Genomic DNA, 27,906 nt, shown 5'->3' on the forward strand with positions numbered 1-27,906 from the left:
ACACGAAAAATCACTCTTAAAAGATAGAGATTGGAAGCTGATCGACCAGATAAGGAAAGGGTGTACATTAAAGGAACACAGCTTTCCAAAGACAATACTCCTTTCACATAGTCTCTGATGCTGGCAAAATATTTTCTTGGAACTTAAGTATTCAGCCCATCTGTCTCTGAAAATGGTATCTTTGTCATCGGAGGCTCTGTGGAGTTAATCTTTAAAAAGCCAGTGGCACATGATTTAAGTAGAAGTATTCAGTTTAAGACATGATATGAAGCTCCCTAACTGACATTCTATTCTTCTTCCCATACTCTGCCATCCCAGAAATCTTTTTTTCTTCCACAGAATTTAATGCTATTAATCAGCCTAAGTAGAAAGGATGGTCCCTTACGTTGCATTTTACAGTACCGTAATATGGCCAAATTGCTCCTCATCCAGATGCAGTGCTCCCATGCTGAACAGCAGATGCTCAGTGGGATGTTGCTCAGCAGAAGAAATATACATACAGTCACTAATTGCCTAAGTAATTTCTCTGCAAGAAGAGTAGAATTATTCATGTTTCTTACCATTACTTTTCTACTTTTCATTATTATTGCACTGCCTTAGTTATCTGGTTACAGTGGGAAAAGCTGTTCTGCTTTTCTCACTCAAAGGCAAACATCTTTCCAAGTTTGCACGGGGTGCATGCTTACAAGATTATAAAGTGTGATTTGCACTTACCCGCCAAAAGGAAGTGATTTTAGCTAGCACTGTGGCAGATGCCTTGCTTCACAATTCTTGGGGTTGCTACCACAGAAGAAGGCACCTTGTATGGTATTGTTATGCTGATGTATCACTTTATAAAACTGACTATTATGTCCTGAGAAAACATTTATGTTGCATCTATCATTTATCCAACCTGCTCCATTAGCTATTTCCTAAGTAGCAAAGCCTTTCTACTTCCCAAATAGAAATTCACTCCAGCCTAAAAACATCAACCAAGTCCTTGGCTGATGTCTGTGTCTGTCTGTGTGTGGCACTAGAGCATCAAACTGTCAACCCTCCCAAAAAGCAGGCTCGGCAGTTTAGGTGCTCCCTAAGGACTATTATTAGGCGATGACACACTCAGAGCCAAGGGTAGCTGAACCAAAGTGTGGCCAAAGCTCAGGCTGAACTTGGGAAGATGCTCTCTGCAGCCTTGAAGTGACCAATTTCCATGCTCCAACCTTTCGCTTGCTATCCCAAATGCACAACCATGACCTCATCGGTCCTGAGTCCTCACAGGCTCTGGGCTGTCCTTGTCTTATCTCCATCTCTCTCACCTCAGTGCTCATGGATCACCTTTCTTCTCCATTAGAGTCTGCGCAGGCCCTCACTCCCTTCAGGAGTTTGCAGTTCAAACTGGACTGTGGTGTTCTCCACCAGGGTGCCGTTTGGAAACTTTGGTGAGAGGAGACACTGTAATATCCTTTTTTAGTAATATTTATCTTATCTTATCCTACTGTTGTAGCATTCAAAAGGCTGCATCTTCATCTGTTTCAATGTGCCTTTTTTCCTCAGGGATCTGAGGAAATGTGGCCTGTGTCTGCCTTATAGAACAGTCTAAATGGCTAAAAATGCAATATAAATTTATGAAAACGAAACTCTCTTCTTATTGCCTTGGCGTGCTGTTACTACTCAGAAAGCTACATCTTTGTCTCATCATGTCCATCCTCTTCCCATGACATCCACAAACGTTTCCTTCCATGCTCCAAAACTAAACTGCATAAGCTGTTATGAAAAATAGTTCTCCGCCTTAAAAAAAAAAATTGCATAAAATTGCCACCCCACTGTTTGTCAGTGTAGATTCCTCTGCAAGATACCACGCTGAGTCCCTGCAGGGTTGATGCAAACAGGCTTTTAGAATTGTAGAGTTAAAATACAGTTTTTTCATCAAGTTTTATCTTCCTGTTCTCATTCCATAGCATTTTGCAAAGGAAAGTGAATGGCAGAGCTGCTTGGGCAGAAAGGGCCTGTTTTCCCATCATCCTGCCCAAGGGTCACCACACAGAAGATGAGGTTGTACCAGGAGAAGGGTTTCCAGTCTGCTTTGCCCCACAGGATTCATGGGAGGACTGTGAAGGAGGATGGGTGCTGCCACAGATGATGTGCCCAGCGGACACAGCCCAGACTGCAAACGTCTCCACACTGCTTGGCTGCTGCTGTAGAGCGCGGAGGTGTGTGACAGGAGTGGGAAGAAATGCAAGCAGAGCAGTCTGTGGTCTCATGTTCGTCTCTTGCTGCCAACACACGCTCTGACACTTCTATCCCCTCTCCCCATGACACTCTCACTATGACAAAATTTCCACTAATGCCTTTTTAGCCAGTAGAAAAATAGCATTAACAGGAAGCAGTGCCTTCTGCAAGGTGTCGGAGTTACCTGGGAGCCATCTGAGTCCTGATGCCCAAGTGGGCTCAAAGCCTGTTTGTCCTGATGTGTTGGCTTTAAATCCGCCCAAGTAGAGCAGCGGCTGAGTGCTGATCCCTCACAGCTCCTAACTAGGATCAGCTCCCACCACTTTTTTCCCTGCTTTTGGTAAGGAAAACTATGGGTTGCCACTGCCTTTTATGCGCAGCCCACACTGAAGGCACTTGCTAAACACTGATCCTGGACAGAGCAGGGTGAGGGAGACGTATAGTGCAAACGAGAAGGTGCTAGGCCACCTATAATGCTATTTATCCTGTCAAGAAGCAGGAACTATTGAGAGATGGGATTTGAGGTGTTAGTAGAGCTTTAATGTCAAAAGCAGAGACAGCCATGGCATTTGGATAGCCAGCTCAGTAAGGCAGCAAGAGTGCTGGGTATCGTCGTGGATTTAGGTGTCCAGCATATAGCCCAGAGGAGGGACGTGAGACACTTTTCAGGTCTTCTGGGCAAAAGATTGCTTTGCAGGTTGAGTGTCTGACCCAAGGGAGAGAGTGTCAGGTCTGGGGCCAGAGTAGGGAGAACCCCTCTGTGCATGGACATAGACCTGACTAAAAGGGGGCAGAAGATACCTTCCCTCCAGCAACAAACAAGGTACAGCCCAGCCTTGTATCCTCACACAGCCCAGGGGCTCTCCGTAGCTCTCTGTATACCTCTGAACCATGCAGTTTGGTCATGCCCTGCAGGCAATGAAACTTTTCCCACAACTTTTTTTGAAACATTTAATAATGTGCAACTTATCACCCTTCCCCAGGTGTTGGCTTTCTATTTTTTAATTTATATCGGAGATTTGTAGAAGTAATATCCATCTGGAGAGATTTCCTGCCCTATAGTTCTAATCCGGGCAATCCAAATAGTTTGTAGTTGGAAGCAAACTATCGATTCCTCTCCTCTGCACAGTCAGAACTCACTTTAATTCAGCTTCATATGATGGGAAAACCCACCATATTTATGGAAAATCATTAAGTTCTGGGTTTTATGTATTGGGAAAAATTCTAATCTTTTATAAGAAACATGGGAGACATATAGAGTTATATGTATAACGAAAATGAAAAGACATCTATTTTGTTGATTTATCCCATTTTTACCTTTCAGAATTTGTTTTGATGGATTTCAAACATAAAGGAGCCTTGATTTCCTTATAGTGCATTGTAAAATATAAGTTTCAAGTTTCAGCTGAAGCTATCTAAATTAATCATGATTTAAAAGATGTGGGGGTTCTTCCCATTTTCAGCAGGGTAGCCGCTACGTTTATGATAGGGAGATGCTGTAACATAAAGAAAAAGAACATCAGCAACAGCAGCTGCCTAAGGTTATGTGAGAAACACATTGTTCCCAAAGGAGTTACCACATACGACTCTGTGGCTACCATGCATAATTCCAAAGCTGACTTGCAGCTCTGTGAAAAACACCAGAATAAGTAAGACACCATCACCTTCACTAAAATTAGTTTGCTAGAGATTAAATCCAACAACAGATTGTCACATGCTCCCATGTGGCTATAACAAAATAGTCTTAAACATACTTCACTACTGTATTAGTTAACCTCTACTACTTCTAAAGTAGACCAGTAAGATTAACCTAAGAAAGAGACAGCATGATCATAACAACAATAGTCACTCCAAAACATGAAGTGGCTGCCTCAGAAGTCACCGTGACAGCATTAATCCATTAAGACCAACATTAAGATCTGCAGATCAGTCAATTCACTAAAATGATCTAAAACATTTTCACACATCTTCAGTGAACTCACCTTCAAACACAACACATTGGCCTTAACGTGAACACACCTTTTGGCACCCAGCTGGCCCTACTGTTTGCTCATCTCTTTATGAACAATGTCAAGTAAGGGATGTTAAGTGGACTACGTCCTACCTTAGCTACATAGTTGGATTTAAAATGTGAACTCCTGCACTTTTACCCCTTTTCACCTGTTCTTAAGACTGCCTGTGGAACACTCTAATGCTAACGTTATCCCTCTGTGAACCACAGGCAGTGCAAAAATGGCAACCTACCAACTACTGCATGCAGAACAGCCACAGACCAGCATAGTTCCCCTAAAAAAACACCTTCATCCAAAACACACCAGAAAAACAAATGATACAGCCAGCTTCCTAGGCACCAATATGCTTTGCTGTGGGAGAATTTTTGAACACCTACCAATACTAACAACTTCAGGGATGTGGCATTGAACACATAGTAGGCTGCTATATGTGCATGCAGGATGTAAAAAATCAAATCAGTTCTGGCATTTTGCAACATATGAGTCAACTTTTGTACCATATCAGAGGTCTCACTACACTGGAGCACCATGAAAGTGCAACCCACTACTAGGACATCTTAAGCTGAAGGTTTGGGGGCCAGGAGAAGCTTTATCCTGCTTCACCCTTACAAAGAGGTATAAATGACAGCTTCACAGAATAGAATTTGTCCACAGGCAGATAGAATTAAGGTTTCACCCTTAAAAAGACACATATACTCAGATGATTTACTCCTTTTCTTAGTTTATCTTTGTGGTATAGGCATATTAAATAGAAAAATCCTTCATTCCTATCACATATGCACCGAACAATTTCTGGTATATTTGCTTTCAAGTAACAAAATCACAATCAAAAGCATTTGTAAACCATCAAGTCACATCACAAAAGAAGAGCTAAACATAGAAGAATCACTTTCATCTGTCAGTTTAAATATGAAAAGAAAACTCAAAAGCTGATCACTGATTTTTTTGCTTAAGAACCATTATTAAAGGCTGATATGGGACTCGGATGTTTAGGCTTAACTACAAGAACAACTTTTCATTTTCCTCTAGAACGATTAGTCCAAAAGCTAAGCTTTTATTTGATATACATATAGATATAATTGTTTCTGCTAAAAACCTCCAGAATCTGAGCAGAGTGTAAGCTGATGCAGTTATGCCCGCTTTAGGCTTTCAGATAATCTGATAGCAGGTAAATTTTGAAGTCTAATGAGAATGAAAACACAAATATATCCCACAATTTCCCTGCTGGTGAGAGCTCCCAGCTGCGAGAGCACATGGTTGCAGCTACTATGTTCAGCAGCTACCGCTTGCACTAATGCTCATTGTGGTGGGACCTTGCTTAGCCTCCACAGTTCAACACCACATCATTCATGCTCTTTATTTCTATTTGATTTCCAATCACAACCTCTTTTTCACTCAACAGATGAAGGAAGATTGTTTCTCACAGTATGTCAGTGAGTCTTGACAGATAGATATGTCAGTCCTGGTTTGTAATTCATATTGGCTTAACATAAAAAACCAAATCATTTTTGAAAGCGGTTTTGATCTTTGTATGAACTTTATATCTTCCCGTTTGCCTTTTTTCTTTTCCTAACCCTAAAAAGAAAACAAATTAAAAATGTCTTTGGACTTACAACGGTAAGAGAAATGTCATTTCTTTTTTCTCCTTTTCTGTGATTTGCTAACTGAATGTTTTAGCTGAAAGATGTGTTACTTTTTCATTCTGTTCTTCCTTGCTCATGAAGAATAAGGACTGTCAACACTAATTCAAAAGCTGTAAGAGAGCTGGAAAGTCTCTTTCATGAGGAATTCACAAATTTTGGGGGAAGTAATTCTGAACAATATAAAATAAAAAGACTTTCTAAATTTCTTATGAAATAAAATTACCATAATAATTTTCAAAACATGGAAAATATTCAGCTGTTGTTTCAACTGTAGACATTTTCATTTAAGATTTTATAACACAAAGTAAAATTAATTTTGAAATAAAAACTGAACGGAAGTGTTCAGACAACTGAAATGAAAACATTACTCACTATGAAAAACTTTGTATTTCATGTTTTTCTGAAATATGTAATAAAATTAGCTTGCTATTGTGGAGAGCTGTTCATTCTAGCCAATAACTTTTTCCAATGGAAACACGCTCCATAGGAAATTTGCAACTGAATCTACAGATCCTCCCAAAATCCAGGCAGAAATTGTGAGCCAAGAGTGGCATTAGAAGAATCAGTTAAGAAAAACTGATGACACTACTGAAACAAAAATGTGATGCCTTTAGAAAGGAATATGTTATAGACTGCAAACTACTCTGTAGCTATTGCCATAATGGGAAGCCGTGGCATCGTAAGTAGGAGATATAGCATGGTGGGCTCGTCCTTGGGCATGCAGGGGGCCTGCAGCCTTTCGCTAGCTGGCCCTCCCCAGTTTATGAGAAAAGCATCCGTAAGCTGCTGGATTGGTTGCAGTCCCTCCACCTCCTCTGAAGTGCATCCTCCACCATGTCTGCAAGATGAGAGCTGGGACAACACAGCAGCTTTGGTGATGTTCTGCTGGGTGATACTCTTTGGTATTTTCTGACAGTAGAAAAAGGGCAAATTTGTATACTTTGTCACTGTATGCAAGTTCTTGAGGTGCCACATGAGCAAGGACAAACAGCAGGGATGGGGGTTACAGGTCTAATCCTGCTTCAGAGAAGTGTGTTTGGCTCAGTGCTCAGTGGGATGACATGGGGCCAGCAGCTAGCACTTTTGGAAAACCCTTCCTTACAGTTTAACTTCACTGCCCTGGTGACCTGATGCGGTAAGTACCCTGCTTTGCCCCTCAGGGACCTAAGGACACTTAATCTCTCAGAAGAAGGGGCAAACACTATAAATTATTTTCCCCAGATAGCATCTTTGATTGCTGCTAAGGAGGCTATGAGGCTTTTGCTGTCTTCTGAAGCAAAATCAGTGAAGAATGTCACCAAAGATGACACCTTTCTGGTGGTAAACTAACTGCTATTCCTTTTTATTTTCTGTCATCTGAAGCACATCAAACACTTCATGAACATGAGGTTGCTCTTTCTGGAGTTGTAAACCCAATGCACAGCAGCACACCACTGCTGAAGAAATAAAGCAAGAAAAACTCTTATCCTCACTTAACTGGTTTGTCCTGTGACTTCAGTGAGTCTTTAAGTATAGTCTAACCCTGATAATTTTCAGTAGTTATCGAGTACAAAACTTGATTATCTAAATGCAGCAGGTGCAAGCAGAACGTGATTTACCAATCCAGAATAAATAGTTTTCATACCAAAATGGTGCAACCCTACAAGACATACGGTCTAAAAACTAATAGCCTCATCACAAGATCATAAAAAGTAAAAATTATTAGGCAATACAAACGTCATTTGTTACTTGCAGCATGTCATAATTCCCAATTTGGTCCCAGGAGAAGGGTCTATGGCATTGTAAAACAACAGGGAAACAGCTTCAGAGGAAGCAGCATTCCCAGGATTAAATTACAGCCTTAATCGAGTTCTGTGTCCTATACATGTTTATGAGGGTGTCACAAGCAGTTATGGTCCGAGTTTTTTATACGTAACCCTTCTGGTAAGAGAGAGTTACTAATTGCTCTGTGTACACTGTCAGATGTTGTTTGCAGAAAATTTACAGTAATTTACCAAACGGACTGTGAGATAATTTTACCTCAAGCATGTTAAGCAGAACCACGCTCAGGCTGAGCTAGCATTGGAGTGCAGGGTTTATTGGACAACAAGTCAAGCATGAGGCAGCAATGTGCCCTTGTGGCCAAGAAGGCCAATGGTATCCTGGAGTGCATGAGGCAGAGTGTTGCCAGCAGGTCGAGGGAGGTGATCCTGCCCCTCTCCTCAGCCCTGGGGAGGCCTCACCTGGACTACTGGGTCCAGTTCTGGGCTCCCCAGTACAAGAGAGACATGGCACTCCTGGAGAGAGTCCAGCGGAGGGCTACCAAGATGATGAGAGGGCTGGAGCACCTCTCCTCTGAAGAAAGACTGCAAGAGCTGGGCCTGTTCAGCCTGGAGAAGAGAAGATTGAGAGGCGATCTCATCAACGTGTACAAGTATCTGAAGGGGGAGTGTCAAGAGGATGAGGCCAGCCTCTTCTCCGTGGTGCCCAGCAACAGGACAAGAGGCAACGGGCAGAAACTGAAACACAGGAAGTTCCATCTGAACCTGAGAAAAAACTTCTTTACTGTGAGGGTGACAGAGCATTGGACCAGGTTGCCCAGAGAGGTAGTGGAGTCTCCTTCCCTGGAGAACTTCAAAACCCGTCTGGATGTGATCCTGGGCAATATGCTCTAGAGGGCCCTGCTTGAGCAGGGAGGTTGGACTAGATGATCTCCAGAGGTCCCTTCCAACCTAAACCATTCTGTGATTCTGTGATAATTAACACAAAGAGGTTTTGTTGGTTTGACTGAAAAAAGAGAGAAAGGTTTCTCACTAGTGATTGCTAATGAACTGTGCATCACAAATAAGACGGTCATTACCCCTCCCACAGTAAGTCTATAGGATGTTTTAGGACAAAGATAGCCAGAAGAAAAATTTGAACATAATTTTTTTCTAAGTTCCCTAGGAGTAGCTAGTGTATCTGTAGGCAGCACAGGCAGATCCACAGAGGAGAAACAAGCTCCAGCCAAGGGCCAGGCAGAGATGCTGGAGGCTGCCAGAGCTGAGGGCAGCAGCTTGCTCTGCAGACTCCCGGGAAGTTTTCTGCGATTCTTCCTGTAGAAAAAATATCCACCATGAAGAGCTTATAGACCAAGTGGAAATACTATTTATACTACACATACGTATACGAAAAGATGTGATTTCTAGGGATGAGATGGAAGAAGGTTGGGGCAAAAAGGTCTTTGCTCATTTGATTCCTTGGGACCAGGGTATTGGCCTTATTAAGAGCTGCTGCACTCTGCTTGTCCTGTACAGGGTTGCACTGTGAGCTAATTAGCTGAGCTATGGCATTTGGATTCATAACGTAAAAGAGTTTGCAATGTTTTAACACATGAAAAGATAGACATTACCTTGCACATGAAGCCTTTATTTCCTGATAAGGTCTCATATATTCAGCTCAGAAAAAAATCATAGGAAAAGCTGAAGAACTGAAAACACTAATTTCTGCAAAAATGGTGAGAGATGATAGGTAATCTAATGAACCTAACAGTCAGAGTGAGATTTTGTATTTGAACAGAAAGGGAGGCAACAAACTTTTCTGAGGATGAGACTTTGGTAAATTTGCTATAATATATAAAGAAAAAAATGGTACCCTGTCTTTGCAACAAAATCCAGGTTGAGAGTATGGTTCTTAAGAAGAGAGGATAAAAATATTTTTTTGGAAATAGAAGCACATGAATAATTTTTTTACAAAGAAATGATATGTGCTAGAGGTTAGTACAGTTAGGGCAGACTTGCCACAAGGATGTATGTCTGTCTTTCTCATTACCTCTTCAATAGTAGCACCTACTAGTGCTGCATATTTTCGCACCCAGGTCCCACTTGGATCTCTCCCTGAAATAGGTAAAAGGTAAAAAAAATCCTCGCAAGTTGTGAGATATGAAACTAACACGGAAAGACAATTATCAGAATTTGAATGCAGAATAATATTACAATTTAAACATTATTACTTATGGGTTTAAAGAATTCATATAGCAAAGTTAAGAGTTTATAAAACAGGTAAACTCTGTATGGAAAAGGCCAAAAGAGCAAAGCTTAGTTTCTACTCAGAAATACCTTCAAGATTTAAAGTAGTAGCAACTTAGGAGGAAGAGTCAAAGTTAGGGAAAAGAGACAAAGAGAAGCTCCTTGGGAGACATGGCCCCAGAAGGAAACTGGAATAGGAGGTCTTCTCTAACCAGATGGGAAAAGTATTTGCAAAGAAGTGGCAGGCGCAAAGCCAGGAGACCAAAAGCTGAAGTGCAATGGATTTGCTGAGCTGCTCCAAGAACAGTTATGATTTATGTACACTAAGAGAACTAATAAATGGGGGAAAATGTGGCCAAAGCAGAGAATAACATTCACCTAGAATTAATGGCATTAATTGCTGATGAGCAATCTGCTCCAGCTGGCCCTCCTGAGCAAGGGGGTTGGACTACGGGATCTCCAAAGGTCCTTTCCAACCTCAACCATTGCGTGGTTCTGAAACCTGTGGGGGAAATGCCCTTTCAGGAGTCACTTTCCAGAAGGGCAGCAGAAATTGGATCAGAGGGCCTACAAAGAAATGTGAAGTGCCTTGTCAGCTGGAGTTTCATTAATTTACTTTACAGAAGACATTCCACTGCACAGACTTCAAATATAACTTAGCCTACGCTCTTCAAAGTGGCCAGTGGTGTCAGCACTGGGATCTGGAGAGGTCTTTCCTGGCCTTTTTGATAGATGCCACTTCACACTCCAAAGCAAAGGCATCCAGGTCCCCCAAGGCAATTGGGAAAGTGGCAGTGGTGGGGCAGGGGGCTGTGTATTTGGGGGTTTTCACTGGTATAGACACTGCTGCTGAAGCTGGAAGGACCTCAAGCACCAGCCCAACTCCTCTTGTGTCCCCAGAAGCTATAGCCTCCCACCAAAACAACCAGGACATGGGAAAGCAGCTTTTAGAGCCAGAGAAAAACTTCGAGACCTTCCCAAGGGCAGGAACAGGTGTTGAGTGAGTGAGGACAAGACCAGTGAGCAATAGGGGTCCTTGCAGGAGCAACCATCAGTGCTTCAGGCACTCCGCTGCAGTCCCAGACAGTAGTCACTGCAATGGCACATCATTAGAGGTGCCGGAGACCAGGAGACTGCCCTGAGCTGCCGGCGCCCCGGGCACACACCCCCGGGCTGCCCCACGGCCCCGCCGGCGTGTCACAATGTGCCGCGGTGGCATCGCCGTGACCCTGGCCACGGCCACCAGCGGGTCCCCATTGTGGCGGCGCGCCGTTGTCGGGCAGCTCGGGCAGAGGCGGCTCTCAGCCCGGCGGCACTGCCTGGCGCAGGGACACGCGTGCAGCTTCGCGCAGGTCTGCCTGGCCACAGCGCCATGGGACAGGCGAACTGCTGCGGCACCCGGGGCGCTCCCGCTGCCGGCCCGCAGGCACGGCCCGCCACCCGCGGCCACGGGGCTCCCGGCGCCCGCCTGGGGCTCTGGAGCAGGGCGGCCTGCCGGCCCCCGGCGCCGCTCCCCGCCTTCGTGTCGCGCAGGAGCCCCCAGCTCCTCCTCACCCAGCGGGTGCAGGTGACACGGCACCAGCGCACGCAGCACCGCCACCTCCTGCTCTTCCCGCACGCCGTCGCCATCGCCAGCTTCAAGTAAGGACATCCCGCCCGCCCGGCCGCCTCTGCCCCAGCCCACAGCTCTGCCAGGCAGGACGCCTGCGCTTGCCCCCGCCGCGCACCCCCAGGAGCCCGTCCCTGCTCTTCCTCCCGGCAGATGCGGCTCCACCTTCCGGCTGAAGCACCGGGTGCGCCTCAGCGAGCTGTGGGTGCTGTGCCGCCAGGAGGCGGCGGTGGCGGCCGGGCCTGAGGACGACGAGGAGGTCTTTGGCCTCAAGTGCAGCCAGACCCTCATCCTCGTCTGGCCCTCCAGCCTCTGCGTGGTGACTTTTGGGTGAGTGTGGGGGCCCCGCACGAGTCCCCGTCCTGCCCCACGCGGCTCGGCCCCGTCCCGTGCACTCTGCCCACCGGGCGCGGGCAGGAGCTGTCGGGGCGCCGCCTGCGTCCACAGGAGGAGCAGCAGCGCGGGCTGAGGCTGTTTCTCCTTTGTGCCGCAGGTCGCCGGAGGTGAAGCAGCTCTGGCTGGACGCCATCCTCAGGTGAGCCCTGCCGCCCGATCCCCGCTGCCGGTGGCGCCCAGCGGGAGGGCGGGGAGTGCTCCCGGTGGAGCTGCCGGCACCAAGAGCCCCCGCTCGGTGGGGGAAAGGTGCAGCCACTGCCGCCTGCAGCTCCTGGCACAGCAGCGGGAGCCGCTTCGCCTCGGGCTTGCAAAGGGGCAGCAAGCGGCGGGAGGTGTCAGGCCAGCTGCTGGCTGGCAGGCCTGGGGCGCCCGAGGCGCTGCTGTGCGCCTGCCTGAGCAGGAGGCCCGTGGAGAGCAGGCGCGCGGGCGGGAGAGAGCGGTGCTGGCAGCCAGCGCGGCTGCAGGCTCTGCAGGGTGCGGGGCCCTTGGCAGCGCTGGGCTGGCGGCCAGGAGGCAGGGCAGCGAGGGCTGGCGCTGAGCGAGCTCTTTGTGCGCCCTTCCCTGTGCGCAGGCAGAGCCAAGGAGCCCCGGGAGCCAGAGTCACCCGCCTGCCCTCCCTGCGGCTCCTCACCAAGGTGGTCGGCTTCTACGGGCCCGTAAGTGTCCGCACGGCCTCCGCTCCGCCCCGAGAGCCCCGCGGCTTTCCACACCCCACCGCGCGACGCCTCTCTCACGGAGCCTCTCTCTTCTCTCGCCCAGGAGGTGTCGCTGACCGCCAAGACCGTGGAGGCGCTGGTTTTGGCAGAGGTGAGCAGGGGCTGCCTGTGCCCGGCCCTTGCCGGCTGTGGCCGGCAGGGATCTCAGCACAGTGGCGGCAGCTGCCCGGGCCGGGCGCAGGCAGGAAAGCCCTGCTGCCGCGCCAGAGCCCGCCACCCCCTGCCTCCCTGCAGCACCTTGCTCGAGGCCCTGGCTGCTGAGCGGCGCCTCCCTACCTTCAACCCCTTGCTTGCAGGCTGACGCCAAGAGAGGCCCCCCGCGGGCGGAGCCTTCGGCCAGGGAAGAGGGGCTTTGCCACTCGGCCGGTGAGTGCCAGAAAGAGAGCGAGGAGCTGCCTCCTCCCGTCCTGCTTGCAAACGGGCCCTTCGGCAAGGCTGCCTGGCCCGCCACCAGCGGTGACACGCCGCAGCAGAGAAAGGCGCTCGGCAGCGGCAGCTGCTCTTCTTTTCTCTCCCCCTGCAAAACCGCTGCGCCTGTCAACGCTCTGCAGCAGCCCCTGCAGCCCGTGGCACTGCACGCACACAAAAGGCTCCCCACAGGCGCTGGCTGCGCCTGCTTTTCTGAACGCGGGCCTGCTTTCCTTGTGCTTGCAGCAGATGGAGCGAAGGAAGGGAAGAAGGTGGTGATCTCATGGCCGCTGGCTTGGAGAGGAACGGCTGTCCCCGGGGACTGCCCAGGGCAGCTGGGCTCTGGCCCCCAGGTGGCTCTCTTTGGGCAGCCGCTGGCACTGCTCTGTGGTGAAGGTGGCGCCCTGCCCCAACCACTCCAGGTAAGCAAGCCTGGGCCCAGAGCTCTCCCGCTTGTGGCTTCTCGCGCCACGCAGCATGCCCAGCACTGCTGCTGGGGCTCTCAGCACAATCAGGTTCCTCCCAGGGCAATCTACGTGGAGCGAGAACGACAGCCTAAGCCAAGGAAAGCAGAGTGCACGGCCACGTCCCAACCGGTCTCTTTCCGCCTGCAGGAGCTCCTGGCTCTTCTCTATGAGAAAGGGCCGGCCACTGAGGGGATTTTCCGGAAAGCTGCCACCGAGAAGGCCCGCCGAGAGCTGAAAGAAGACCTTGACAGAGGCAGGAGCGTGGATCTGGCAAGCCAGCCCGCGCACCTGTTGGCAGCGGTGCTGAAGGTGAGGTCTGCTGACTTGTAGCTGGGAGAGCACGTGGCAAATCTGCTTGGGCCCATGTCAGTGCCTAGCCTGACCTAGGTGGGACTCCAAGCGAAAGCCCTCCTGCAGCCACACGCAAAGCTTCAGCCTTTCGGCACAGGGACCTTGGCATGGAGTCGCGCAGCCCTCGCGCTGCTCTGTCAGTGGCCAGGAGCACCTGTGAGAGCAGGCAGCTGAAAGCAACCTGCCTCCTAGTGAGGCCAAGGCACACAGACGCTGCCTCGCTGCTCACTGCTAGCGTTGAGAGCCTCACCTGAGTGCCTTGGCCTTGCAGGACTTCCTGAGAAACATCCCCTCCAAACTGCTCGTGGCCGAGCTCTATGACAAGTGGCTGCTAGCGCTGGAGAAGCCCGGGCAGCAGGAGAAAATTGAGGCCCTGCGAGAGTAAGTTTGGCAGCCCGCCCCGCCACCGCTCGGGCGCAAACGAAGGAGGAGCAGCCCCTGCAGCCTGCATTCCTCTTCCTCCTTGCTTGTGTTCCCTCAGGGTGGCTGGCAAACTGCCTCGAGCAAACCTCCTCTTGCTCCAGCGCTTGCTCTCTGTGCTCCACCATATCAGCGACAATGCAGAGAGCAACCGGATGGATGCCAGCAACCTGGCAATCTGCGTGGGGCCAAACATGCTCAGCCCCGACACGGACAACTTGCTCCCGCTGGCCGTGCACAAAGAGAGCATTGACAAGGTGGGTTGAATTCAGCAGCTTGCTCCCCGCTGAGCTGAGCCTAAGGCGGCCTTGGTTGCTTCGGGCCACCTGAGGCTCTGAGCTAGGCAGCTGCAGCTGGCGGGTACAGAAACGTCCGTCAGGAGCACGGAAGGCTGCGCAAGACGTTTGCAGCCCCTCGCACTGAACTCGGTGGCTTTCTGTGTGCAGGTGACACTGCTGGTGGCGTTCCTCATCGACAACTGCGCAGCAGTGTTTGGGGAGGACGTTGCCTTGCCGCTCAGGCCCTCGGCCGACGAGTCACCGGAGCACACAGACAGCTCCACAGGTAGGAGCGTGCACTGCTGATTGTGGCGGTCCAGGGCTGCCGGGTCACGTTCTCTCATTGGCTGGCAGAAGACATCTGTGGAAGGGCAGAGAGGTGCAGAGGCTTCCCGAGGGAATGGCAGTGTTTTTCTCCTGCCACACTGTGCAGCAGTGCAAAAGCACAACAGCCCAAAAACATTCCTTCCAGATGGCAAGCCTCCGTAAACGCGGGTAAACCGCCGCTTGTCACCTAGTGGCTAACCGTGGCCTAGAACTGCCCTCTCGCAGCACATCACTGCCCTTGGTGGTACCTGTGTTTCCTTACCTTCTCCTCATGTCCATAGGAACGAAGGTTGCGCCTTTGCATCTGCCGGGGGGCACGGTGCCACCGGGAAAGTCCCCTTGGATCTTCAGGTGGCCGCCAGAAAGTATCTCACAGGCTCTTTCTCCCCACAGAACGCCCCTGTGCTGCTCCGCAGAACACTTGTGCCTGCGACAGCCCTGAGGCTGGAGCTGCTGGCAGCCCCCCGCCCTCGGACATGGAGCAGCCCAAAGGGGGAAGCGCTTCTGTGAGCAGCAGCTATCCAGCCTGCGCCTCTGCCCCTTCGCTGGTTATTGGGAAGAAGGATAGCAGCAGGATGGAGAGGAGCTTCTCCGAGCCTGACCTGTCCTTCCAGGCCAGCAGCTTGGCAGGCAGCCGAAGGGAGCCGGAGGCAGCCAAAGGGGAGGAGCTTTTTCCCAGGCAGCTGACAAAGCTAAGGCTGGAGAAGAGGGCGCTGGAAAAAAGGCCTTGCCAGCTTGCCTCCACACTTAGCAAATCGCACTCTCTCCCCAAAATATTCTCCAGCCGCTCCCTGGAGAGCCCCTTCTCTCCTCGGATGGCTCGCTCTTCCCCAGCTCTAGCCTAGTTTCACTCCTTCGGCCCCAGAAAAGCTACTCAAAGAAGACCCAGGCTTTTCCCATCAAGCCCGCTGAGAGCACAGCAGGACACCTAGCCGAGAGATCAGATAGTGCTCCAGGGCATTGTCTTTTGCCAGCCGCAGCAAAGCGCTCCAAAAACACCCCACATTTTGGAGACCTGGAAGACGTGAGGTTTCCGAGAGCCAGCTCCTCAAGGAAAGACAATCCGTTCTGCTGCACAGCCGTCCAGGCAAGGAGGCTGGACAAGAACAATCCTGTCAAGAGGTTCCAAGGCTCAGCACCCATTGGAAAGCAGAACGGAAAAACCTGTGCCAGAATCTATATGCGCGGAGGTCCCAAACATTCCAGCGCCTTTGGATGCCGAAGACTTGCAAGGCTGAGAAGGAATGTTGGCGTTCTGGAGGCCTGGAAGACGTGAGGTTTCCGAGAGCCAGCTCCTCAAGGAAAGACAATCCGTTCTGCTGCACCACTGTCCAGGCAAGGAGGCCCGACAAGAACAAGCCATTGCCTGTGGGGTATCGGCAAAGGCCGCATTTCAGGGCAGCGGAAGAAGTGTTTAGAGAGGTGGGTGGAGCAGAGGAATGCGGCAAGAGCACTCTCTTAGGAAGAGCCCACAAAGGACTGCCTCGCCACTCAAGCTCCCTCCGACAGTTCCCCCCAGGAGACCCACAAAGGCAGAGCAGGATGCTTTGCCGCCCTGCCCGTGCACCAGCCGTGCACAGGACGCAGCGGAGACGGCTCCAAGGCATGTGCTCAGGGCCCGAGTTTCTGCCCTCAAGCATGTGGAGGTGGCAACTGCAACCCCCAAGGAAGGCTCCTGCTGGAAGAAACTCTGGTCTTGCCGAAGACTTGCAAGGCTGGGAAGGAATGTTGGCGTTTGGAGGTCACACTTTGCAGGGCTCGGTAGTCTCGGAAGACCTCTGCATGATTTGCTGAAGAGAAACTCAGCGTGGAAGTGGGAACAAAAGCCTCCGGAAGCACAAACTGCTTCAAAAAGGTTTACATTTCTACTTACAAATGGATGGGGCACAGCCACCCTCACGCCCCTTCACGCAACACATAGCCAGAAACGGTTGCTGGGGATTATCAGGGTGCGTGTGCCGATTCTCACTGGAAAACCGCTTGGAACTGGAAAGTGGTTTCCCGTGTGGGGTAGCACAAAAGACTCCTGCGCAGCAATGGGCTTTGTACATCGATTTCCAGGTGGCAAGTGAAGGGACAAAGGAAGGCAACGATTGGAGTGCGTAGAGACCGAGGACCAAGTCAAGAGGTTGCATTCCTGGGCACCGGCTGGGTAGGAAGAGGCGAAACTGTGCCCCAATGTCTATGAGGAGAGATGCCAGACATTCCCGCACCTGCTGATCCAAAAGAATGGCCGGCTTGAGGAGGAACTTTGGGATCTTGGAGATGACCCACTCCACTTGGAGTCAGCCTTCTAGCAAGACCTGGGCATGAGGGGCTGAAGGGAAACTCCGCCTGCAACTGCGCACCCAAACCTCGGGCAGTAATAAAGGCTTTAAAAGAGGAAAAGCTGCCTTGCCCATCTCTGGCACCCACCCTGCCTCCACGCCCACGGGCGCTCCATCTAGGCCTAGGGGAGGAGGGATGTAAATGAGGATTATGGCAACAAGATGTGCACTTGAGAGAGCATGAGCCTCTTACCTTTGTTTCTACATGGTGGCAAGGCCCCCCACCGAACTACGCTCCCTTGGAGAAAGTGCTCTTAGCTCCCTAGCGAGGGCTGCAAACTGCCGAGCCCTTAAGTCAAGAGAGGAAGTCCGATTGTCTGTGCGGATTCCTACTTGAAAACTACTTGTAAGAGGTCAACCCGAGCTGCTTGGGGTAACAAAACAGACAGCTGTGCCAAAAGGGGCTTCTACATCCCCTCCCAGTGTACGTAGACCTGAAGAACTGCTGTACCTGAGCCCACCACCTGCCTATTCTTGGACTCCAGAAAACAGTTGTGCTGGGAGCAATGTAAGTGCAGCACTTTTTCCTTGCAATGCCCTTTGCAGCCCCACTGCTCATGGTGCTATAGGCGTTGTCGTTCTCCTAAGCCTAACCCTAACCCAAATCACAGGTGGAGACTGAAGCTGAGGCCACAGTCCCCTTTCCTGGACTCAGCACAACTATTTTCCCGAGCCCAGGAAGGGAGCAGGTGGGCTCTGCTCCAGGCCCTGCCTGAGAGTGGGGCTAGCGTCAGGGTTAGGGTTAGGAGATAGAGAAAGCCTGGAGCCCTCCATGGAGTGGGCATGGAAAGACTATACTGAAGGAAGTGTAGGATGGCACAAACCCTGTTCCTAGGACAACTTTTTTCTTGGGGCCTGGAAGGAGGCAGGTGACCTCCGCTGTAGGCCTCCATTGATATTAGTGGCAAGGCTAGGGTTAGGGTAACAGATATTGTTAAGACGTTAGGTTAGGAGAGAGAGAAAGCGTAGGGCCCCATCTACGGTGGGGCTGCAAAGGACATGCGAATGGATGTGCGGGGCTGCACCTACATTTCTCGCCGCACCAGTTTTGTCTGGAGTGCAGGAAGGGGGCAGGTGGGCTCTGCTCCAGGCCCTGCCAGAAACTGGGGTTAGGGTTCGGGTTCGGGTTAGGGTTAGGGTTAGGGTTGGGGTTAGGGTTAGGGTTAGGGTTAGGGTTAGGGTTAGGCGAGAGAGAAAGGCTAGGGCCCCATCTGCAGTGGGGCTGCAAAGGACATGCGAATGGATGTGCGGGGCTGCACCTACATTTCTCGCAGCACCACTTTTGTCTGGAGTGCAGGAAGGGGGCAGGTGGGCTCTGCTCCAGGCCCTGCCAGAAACTGGGGTTAGGGTTAGGGTTAGGGTTAGGGTTAGGGTTAGGAGAGAGAGAAAGGTTAGGGCCCCATCTGCAGTGGGGCTGCAAAGGACATGCGAATGGATGTGCGGGGCTGCACCTACATTTCTCGCAGCACCAGTTTTGTCTGGAGTGCAGGAAGGGGGCAGGTGGGCTCTGCTCCAGACCCTGCCAGAAACGAGGGTTAGGGTTAGGGTTAGGGTTCCGGTTAGGGTTAGGGTTAGGGTTAGGGTTAGACGAGAGAGAAAGCGTAGGGCCCCATCTGCAGTGGGGCTGCAAAGGACATGCGAATGGATGTGCGGGGCTGCACCTACATTTCTCGCAGCACCACTTTTGTCTGGAGTGCAGGAAGGGGGCAGGTGGGCTCTGCTCCAGGCCCTGCCAGAAACTGCATTTAGGGTTCGGGTTCGGGTTCGGGTTAGGGTTAGGGTTGGGGTTAGGAGAGAGAGAAAGGCTAGGGCCCCATCTGCAGTGGGGCTGCAAAGGACATGCGAATGGATGTGCGGGGCTGCACCTACATTTCTCGCAGCACCAGTTTTGTCTGGAGTGCAGGAAGGGGGCAGGTGGGCTCTGCTCCAGGCCCTGCCAGAAACTGGGGTTAGGGTTCGGGTTAGGGTTCGGGTTAGGGTTAGGGTTCGGGTTCGGGTTCGGGTTAGGGTTAGGAGAGAGAGAAAGGCTAGGGCCCCATCTGCAGTGGGGCTGCAAAGGACATGCGAATGGATGTGCGGGGCTGCACCTACATTTCTCGCAGCACCACTTTTGTCTGGAGTGCAGGAAGGGGGCAGGTGGGCTCTGCTCCAGGCCCTGCCAGAAACTAGGGTTAGGGTTAGGGTTAGGGTTAGGGTTCGGGTTAGGAGAGAGAGAAAGGCTAGGGCCCCATCTGCAGTGGGGCTGCAAAGGACATGCGAATGGATGTGCGGGGCTGCACCTACATTTCTCGCAGCACCAGTTTTGTCTGGAGTGCAGGAAGGGGGCAGGTGGGCTCTGCTCCAGGACCTGCCAGAAACTGCATTTAGGGTTCGGGTTCGGGTTAGGAGAGAGAGAAAGGCTAGGGCCCCATCTGCAGTGGGGCTGCAAAGGACATGCGAATGGATGTGCGGGGCTGCACCTACATTTCTCGCAGCACCACTTTTGTCTGGAGTGCAGGAAGGGGGCAGGTGGGCTCTGCTCCAGGCCCTGCCAGAAACTGGGGTTAGGGTTAGGGTTAGGGTTAGGGTTAGGGTTAGGGTTAGGCGAGAGAGAAAGGCTAGGGCCCCATCTGCAGTGGGGCTGCAAAGGACATGCGAATGGATGTGCGGGGCTGCACCTACATTTCTCGCAGCACCAGTTTTGTCTGGAGTGCAGGAAGGGTTTCTCCAGGCTTTCTCTCTCTCCTAACCCTAACCCGAACCCGAACCCTAACCCGAACCCTAACCCTAACCCTCGGCCCTATCTCCGGCAGGCCCTGGAGCTGAGGAAGAACGCCAGACACCAGGACAGGCTAGGGGCTGACGGGCTGGAGAGCCGCTTGGCAGTTAAGACCCTGCAGGTGCTGGTTGACAACCAGTTGACCAGGAGCCATCAGTGTGCTCTTGCACGCGTGGAGTGCTGGCTCCAGCTCTGGGCTGCCCAGCACAAGAGAGACATGGAGCTGCAGGAGCGTGCCCAGTGAAGGGCTCCTGAAGGGCTGAAGGGCCTGGAGCATCTGGGCTGTGAGGAAAGGCAGCGAGAGCAGGGGCTGTTTTGTGGAGAGAAGAGAAGGAGCAAGGGGGGATCTTCTCAGTGCATGTCATTATGTGCCGGGCGGGTGTCAAGAGGACAGAGCGCGACTCTTCTCCCTGGTGCGCAGGGAGGGGAGAAGAGGCAACGGGCACAAACTGAAACTCAGGCACGGAAATTGTGCTGCAGCGGAGGTGCCACAGGCCAGGAGACTGCCCTGAGCTGCCGGCGCCCCGGGCACACACCCCCGGGCTGCCCCACGGCCCCGCCGGCGTGTCACAATGTGCCGCGGTGGCATCGCCGTGACCCTGGCCACGGCCACCAGCGGGTCCCCATTGTGGCGGCGCGCCGTTGTCGGGCAGCTCGGGCAGAGGCGGCTCTCAGCCCGGCGGCACTGCCTGGCGCAGGGACACGCGTGCAGCTTCGCGCAGGTCTGCCTGGCCACAGCGCCATGGGACAGGCGAACTGCTGCGGCACCCGGGGCGCTCCCGCTGCCGGCCCGCAGGCACGGCCCGCCACCCGCGGCCACGGGGCTCCCGGCGCCCGCCTGGGGCTCTGGAGCAGGGCGGCCTGCCGGCCCCCGGCGCCGCTCCCCGCCTTCGTGTCGCGCAGGAGCCCCCAGCTCCTCCTCACCCAGCGGGTGCAGGTGACACGGCACCAGCGCACGCAGCACCGCCACCTCCTGCTCTTCCCGCACGCCGTCGCCATCGCCAGCTTCAAGTAAGGACATCCCGCCCGCCCGGCCGCCTCTGCCCCAGCCCACAGCTCTGCCAGGCAGGACGCCTGCGCTTGCCCCCGCCGCGCACCCCCAGGAGCCCGTCCCTGCTCTTCCTCCCGGCAGATGCGGCTCCACCTTCCGGCTGAAGCACCGGGTGCGCCTCAGCGAGCTGTGGGTGCTGTGCCGCCAGGAGGCGGCGGTGGCGGCCGGGCCTGAGGACGACGAGGAGGTCTTTGGCCTCAAGTGCAGCCAGACCCTCATCCTCGTCTGGCCCTCCAGCCTCTGCGTGGTGACTTTTGGGTGAGTGTGGGGGCCCCGCACGAGTCCCCGTCCTGCCCCACGCGGCTCGGCCCCGTCCCGTGCACTCTGCCCACCGGGCGCGGGCAGGAGCTGTCGGGGCGCCGCCTGCGTCCACAGGAGGAGCAGCAGCGCGGGCTGAGGCTGTTTCTCCTTTGTGCCGCAGGTCGCCGGAGGTGAAGCAGCTCTGGCTGGACGCCATCCTCAGGTGAGCCCTGCCGCCCGATCCCCGCTGCCGGTGGCGCCCAGCGGGAGGGCGGGGAGTGCTCCCGGTGGAGCTGCCGGCACCAAGAGCCCCCGCTCGGTGGGGGAAAGGTGCAGCCACTGCCGCCTGCAGCTCCTGGCACAGCAGCGGGAGCCGCTTCGCCTCGGGCTTGCAAAGGGGCAGCAAGCGGCGGGAGGTGTCAGGCCAGCTGCTGGCTGGCAGGCCTGGGGCGCCCGAGGCGCTGCTGTGCGCCTGCCTGAGCAGGAGGCCCGTGGAGAGCAGGCGCGCGGGCGGGAGAGAGCGGTGCTGGCAGCCAGCGCGGCTGCAGGCTCTGCAGGGTGCGGGGCCCTTGGCAGCGCTGGGCTGGCGGCCAGGAGGCAGGGCAGCGAGGGCTGGCGCTGAGCGAGCTCTTTGTGCGCCCTTCCCTGTGCGCAGGCAGAGCCAAGGAGCCCCGGGAGCCAGAGTCACCCGCCTGCCCTCCCTGCGGCTCCTCACCAAGGTGGTCGGCTTCTACGGGCCCGTAAGTGTCCGCACGGCCTCCGCTCCGCCCCGAGAGCCCCGCGGCTTTCCACACCCCACCGCGCGACGCCTCTCTCACGGAGCCTCTCTCTTCTCTCGCCCAGGAGGTGTCGCTGACCGCCAAGACCGTGGAGGCGCTGGTTTTGGCAGAGGTGAGCAGGGGCTGCCTGTGCCCGGCCCTTGCCGGCTGTGGCCGGCAGGGATCTCAGCACAGTGGCGGCAGCTGCCCGGGCCGGGCGCAGGCAGGAAAGCCCTGCTGCCGCGCCAGAGCCCGCCACCCCCTGCCTCCCTGCAGCACCTTGCTCGAGGCCCTGGCTGCTGAGCGGCGCCTCCCTACCTTCAACCCCTTGCTTGCAGGCTGACGCCAAGAGAGGCCCCCCGCGGGCGGAGCCTTCGGCCAGGGAAGAGGGGCTTTGCCACTCGGCCGGTGAGTGCCAGAAAGAGAGCGAGGAGCTGCCTCCTCCCGTCCTGCTTGCAAACGGGCCCTTCGGCAAGGCTGCCTGGCCCGCCACCAGCGGTGACACGCCGCAGCAGAGAAAGGCGCTCGGCAGCGGCAGCTGCTCTTCTTTTCTCTCCCCCTGCAAAACCGCTGCGCCTGTCAACGCTCTGCAGCAGCCCCTGCAGCCCGTGGCACTGCACGCACACAAAAGGCTCCCCACAGGCGCTGGCTGCGCCTGCTTTTCTGAACGCGGGCCTGCTTTCCTTGTGCTTGCAGCAGATGGAGCGAAGGAAGGGAAGAAGGTGGTGATCTCATGGCCGCTGGCTTGGAGAGGAACGGCTGTCCCCGGGGACTGCCCAGGGCAGCTGGGCTCTGGCCCCCAGGTGGCTCTCTTTGGGCAGCCGCTGGCACTGCTCTGTGGTGAAGGTGGCGCCCTGCCCCAACCACTCCAGGTAAGCAAGCCTGGGCCCAGAGCTCTCCCGCTTGTGGCTTCTCGCGCCACGCAGCATGCCCAGCACTGCTGCTGGGGCTCTCAGCACAATCAGGTTCCTCCCAGGGCAATCTACGTGGAGCGAGAACGACAGCCTAAGCCAAGGAAAGCAGAGTGCACGGCCACGTCCCAACCGGTCTCTTTCCGCCTGCAGGAGCTCCTGGCTCTTCTCTATGAGAAAGGGCCGGCCACTGAGGGGATTTTCCGGAAAGCTGCCACCGAGAAGGCCCGCCGAGAGCTGAAAGAAGACCTTGACAGAGGCAGGAGCGTGGATCTGGCAAGCCAGCCCGCGCACCTGTTGGCAGCGGTGCTGAAGGTGAGGTCTGCTGACTTGTAGCTGGGAGAGCACGTGGCAAATCTGCTTGGGCCCATGTCAGTGCCTAGCCTGACCTAGGTGGGACTCCAAGCGAAAGCCCTCCTGCAGCCACACGCAAAGCTTCAGCCTTTCGGCACAGGGACCTTGGCATGGAGTCGCGCAGCCCTCGCGCTGCTCTGTCAGTGGCCAGGAGCACCTGTGAGAGCAGGCAGCTGAAAGCAACCTGCCTCCTAGTGAGGCCAAGGCACACAGACGCTGCCTCGCTGCTCACTGCTAGCGTTGAGAGCCTCACCTGAGTGCCTTGGCCTTGCAGGACTTCCTGAGAAACATCCCCTCCAAACTGCTCGTGGCCGAGCTCTATGACAAGTGGCTGCTAGCGCTGGAGAAGCCCGGGCAGCAGGAGAAAATTGAGGCCCTGCGAGAGTAAGTTTGGCAGCCCGCCCCGCCACCGCTCGGGCGCAAACGAAGGAGGAGCAGCCCCTGCAGCCTGCATTCCTCTTCCTCCTTGCTTGTGTTCCCTCAGGGTGGCTGGCAAACTGCCTCGAGCAAACCTCCTCTTGCTCCAGCGCTTGCTCTCTGTGCTCCACCATATCAGCGACAATGCAGAGAGCAACCGGATGGATGCCAGCAACCTGGCAATCTGCGTGGGGCCAAACATGCTCAGCCCCGACACGGACAACTTGCTCCCGCTGGCCGTGCACAAAGAGAGCATTGACAAGGTGGGTTGAATTCAGCAGCTTGCTCCCCGCTGAGCTGAGCCTAAGGCGGCCTTGGTTGCTTCGGGCCACCTGAGGCTCTGAGCTAGGCAGCTGCAGCTGGCGGGTACAGAAACGTCCGTCAGGAGCACGGAAGGCTGCGCAAGACGTTTGCAGCCCCTCGCACTGAACTCGGTGGCTTTCTGTGTGCAGGTGACACTGCTGGTGGCGTTCCTCATCGACAACTGCGCAGCAGTGTTTGGGGAGGACGTTGCCTTGCCGCTCAGGCCCTCGGCCGACGAGTCACCGGAGCACACAGACAGCTCCACAGGTAGGAGCGTGCACTGCTGATTGTGGCGGTCCAGGGCTGCCGGGTCACGTTCTCTCATTGGCTGGCAGAAGACATCTGTGGAAGGGCAGAGAGGTGCAGAGGCTTCCCGAGGGAATGGCAGTGTTTTTCTCCTGCCACACTGTGCAGCAGTGCAAAAGCACAACAGCCCAAAAACATTCCTTCCAGATGGCAAGCCTCCGTAAACGCGGGTAAACCGCCGCTTGTCACCTAGTGGCTAACCGTGGCCTAGAACTGCCCTCTCGCAGCACATCACTGCCCTTGGTGGTACCTGTGTTTCCTTACCTTCTCCTCATGTCCATAGGAACGAAGGTTGCGCCTTTGCATCTGCCGGGGGGCACGGTGCCACCGGGAAAGTCCCCTTGGATCTTCAGGTGGCCGCCAGAAAGTATCTCACAGGCTCTTTCTCCCCACAGAACGCCCCTGTGCTGCTCCGCAGAACACTTGTGCCTGCGACAGCCCTGAGGCTGGAGCTGCTGGCAGCCCCCCGCCCTCGGACATGGAGCAGCCCAAAGGGGGAAGCGCTTCTGTGAGCAGCAGCTATCCAGCCTGCGCCTCTGCCCCTTCGCTGGTTATTGGGAAGAAGGATAGCAGCAGGATGGAGAGGAGCTTCTCCGAGCCTGACCTGTCCTTCCAGGCCAGCAGCTTGGCAGGCAGCCGAAGGGAGCCGGAGGCAGCCAAAGGGGAGGAGCTTTTTCCCAGGCAGCTGACAAAGCTAAGGCTGGAGAAGAGGGCGCTGGAAAAAAGGCCTTGCCAGCTTGCCTCCACACTTAGCAAATCGCACTCTCTCCCCAAAATATTCTCCAGCCGCTCCCTGGAGAGCCCCTTCTCTCCTCGGATGGCTCGCTCTTCCCCAGCTCTAGCCTAGTTTCACTCCTTCGGCCCCAGAAAAGCTACTCAAAGAAGACCCAGGCTTTTCCCATCAAGCCCGCTGAGAGCACAGCAGGACACCTAGCCGAGAGATCAGATAGTGCTCCAGGGCATTGTCTTTTGCCAGCCGCAGCAAAGCGCTCCAAAAACATCCCACATTTTGGAGACCTGGAAGACGTGAGGTTTCCGAGAGCCAGCTCCTCAAGGAAAGACAATCCGTTCTGCTGCACAGCCGTCCAGGCAAGGAGGCTGGACAAGAACAATCCTGTCAAGAGGTTCCAAGGCTCAGCACCCATTGGAAAGCAGAACGGAAAAACCTGTGCCAGAATCTATATGCGCGGAGGTCCCAAACATTCCAGCGCCTTTGGATGCCGAAGACTTGCAAGGCTGAGAAGGAATGTTGGCGTTCTGGAGGCCTGGAAGACGTGAGGTTTCCGAGAGCCAGCTCCTCAAGGAAAGACAATCCGTTCTGCTGCACCACTGTCCAGGCAAGGAGGCCCGACAAGAACAAGCCATTGCCTGTGGGGTGTCGGCAAAGGCCGCATTTCAGGGCAGCGGAAGAAGTGTTTAGAGAGGTGGGTGGAGCAGAGGAATGCGGCAAGAGCACTCTCTTAGGAAGAGCCCACAAAGGACTGCCTCGCCACTCAAGCTCCCTCCGACAGTTCCCCCCAGGAGACCCACAAAGGCAGAGCAGGATGCTTTGCCGCCCTGCCCGTGCACCAGCCGTGCACAGGACGCAGCGGAGACGGCTCCAAGGCATGTGCTCAGGGCCCGAGTTTCTGCCCTCAAGCATGTGGAGGTGGCAACTGCAACCCCCAAGGAAGGCTCCTGCTGGAAGAAACTCTGGTCTTGCCGAAGACTTGCAAGGCTGGGAAGGAATGTTGGCGTTTGGAGGTCACACTTTGCAGGGCTCGGTAGTCTCGGAAGACCTCTGCATGATTTGCTGAAGAGAAACTCAGCGTGGAAGTGGGAACAAAAGCCTCCGGAAGCACAAACTGCTTCAAAAAGGTTTACATTTCTACTTACAAATGGATGGGGCACAGCCACCCTCACGCCCCTTCACGCAACACATAGCCAGAAACGGTTGCTGGGGATTATCAGGGTGCGTGTGCCGATTCTCACTGGAAAACCGCTTGGAACTGGAAAGTGGTTTCCCGTGTGGGGTAGCACAAAAGACTCCTGCGCAGCAATGGGCTTTGTACATCGATTTCCAGGTGGCAAGTGAAGGGACAAAGGAAGGCAACGATTGGAGTGCGTAGAGACCGAGGACCAAGTCAAGAGGTTGCATTCCTGGGCACCGGCTGGGTAGGAAGAGGCGAAACTGTGCCCCAATGTCTATGAGGAGAGATGCCAGACATTCCCGCACCTGCTGATCCAAAAGAATGGCCGGCTTGAGGAGGAACTTTGGGATCTTGGAGATGACCCACTCCACTTGGAGTCAGCCTTCTAGCAAGACCTGGGCATGAGGGGCTGAAGGGAAACTCCGCCTGCAACTGCGCACCCAAACCTCGGGCAGTAATAAAGGCTTTAAAAGAGGAAAAGCTGCCTTGCCCATCTCTGGCACCCACCCTGCCTCCACGCCCACGGGCGCTCCATCTAGGCCTAGGGGAAGAGGGATGTAAATGAGGATTATGGCAACAAGATGTGCACTTGAGAGAGCATGAGCCTCTTACCTTTGTTTCTACATGGTGGCAAGGCCCCCCACCGAACTACGCTCCCTTGGAGAAAGTGCTCTTAGCTCCCTAGCGAGGGCTGCAAACTGCCGAGCCCTTAAGTCAAGAGAGGAAGTCCGATTGTCTGTGCGGATTCCTACTTGAAAACTACTTGTAAGAGGTCAACCCGAGCTGCTTGGGGTAACAAAACAGACAGCTGTGCCAAAAGGGGCTTCTACATCCCCTCCCAGTGTACGTAGACCTGAAGAACTGCTGTACCTGAGCCCACCACCTGCCTATTCTTGGACTCCAGAAAACAGTTGTGCTGGGAGCAATGTAAGTGCAGCACTTTTTCCTTGCAATGCCCTTTGCAGCCCCACTGCTCATGGTGCTATAGGCGTTGTCGTTCTCCTAAGCCTAACCCTAACCCAAATCACAGGTGGAGACTGAAGCTGAGGCCACAGTCCCCTTTTCTGGACTCAGCACAACTATTTTCCCGAGCCCAGGAAGGGAGCAGGTGGGCTCTGCTCCAGGCCCTGCCTGAGAGTGGGGCTAGCGTCAGGGTTAGGGTTAGGAGATAGAGAAAGCCTGGAGCCCTCCATGGAGTGGGCATGGAAAGACTATACTGAAGGAAGTGTAGGATGGCACAAACCCTGTTCCTAGGACAACTTTTTTCTTGGGGCCTGGAAGGAGGCAGGTGACCTCCGCTGTAGGCCTCCATTGATATTAGTGGCAAGGCTAGGGTTAGGGTAACAGATATTGTTAAGACGTTAGGTTAGGAGAGAGAGAAAGCGTAGGGCCCCATCTACGGTGGGGCTGCAAAGGACATGCGAATGGATGTGCGGGGCTGCACCTACATTTCTCGCCGCACCAGTTTTGTCTGGAGTGCAGGAAGGGGGCAGGTGGGCTCTGCTCCAGGCCCTGCCAGAAACTGGGGTTAGGGTTCGGGTTCGGGTTAGGGTTAGGGTTAGGGTTGGGGTTAGGGTTAGGGTTAGGGTTAGGGTTAGGGTTAGGCGAGAGAGAAAGGCTAGGGCCCCATCTGCAGTGGGGCTGCAAAGGACATGCGAATGGATGTGCGGGGCTGCACCTACATTTCTCGCAGCACCAGTTTTGTCTGGAGTGCAGGAAGGGGGCAGGTGGGCTCTGCTCCAGGCCCTGC

The 27,906-nt window shown here is 54.2% G+C and overlaps 2 protein-coding genes across 2 annotated transcripts; both read left to right on the plus strand.

Annotated features, from left to right (window-relative positions):
• Positions 1-10,781: 10,781 nt before the first annotated feature.
• Positions 10,782-16,097, plus strand: LOC138066597 (rho GTPase-activating protein 20-like). Its single transcript, XM_068936474.1, is given in 12 exon segments — positions 10,782-10,849; positions 11,612-11,788; positions 11,952-11,993; positions 12,123-12,261; positions 12,614-12,661; positions 12,867-13,400; positions 13,593-13,754; positions 14,068-14,177; positions 14,278-14,473; positions 14,663-14,780; positions 15,215-15,618; positions 15,621-16,097. Coding segments are annotated over 12 exon segments (2,475 nt in total).
• Positions 16,098-20,478: 4,381 nt separating this feature from the next.
• On the plus strand, positions 20,479-25,524 carry LOC138066598 (rho GTPase-activating protein 20-like). Its single transcript, XM_068936475.1, is given in 12 exon segments — positions 20,479-20,534; positions 21,039-21,215; positions 21,379-21,420; positions 21,550-21,688; positions 22,041-22,088; positions 22,294-22,827; positions 23,020-23,181; positions 23,495-23,604; positions 23,705-23,900; positions 24,090-24,207; positions 24,642-25,045; positions 25,048-25,524. Coding segments are annotated over 12 exon segments (2,463 nt in total).
• The last annotated feature ends 2,382 nt before the right edge of the window (positions 25,525-27,906 follow it).

Source organism: Struthio camelus, chromosome 3 (assembly GCF_040807025.1).
Source record: "Struthio camelus isolate bStrCam1 chromosome 3, bStrCam1.hap1, whole genome shotgun sequence".
Classification (NCBI taxonomy): domain Eukaryota; kingdom Metazoa; phylum Chordata; class Aves; order Struthioniformes; family Struthionidae; genus Struthio; species Struthio camelus.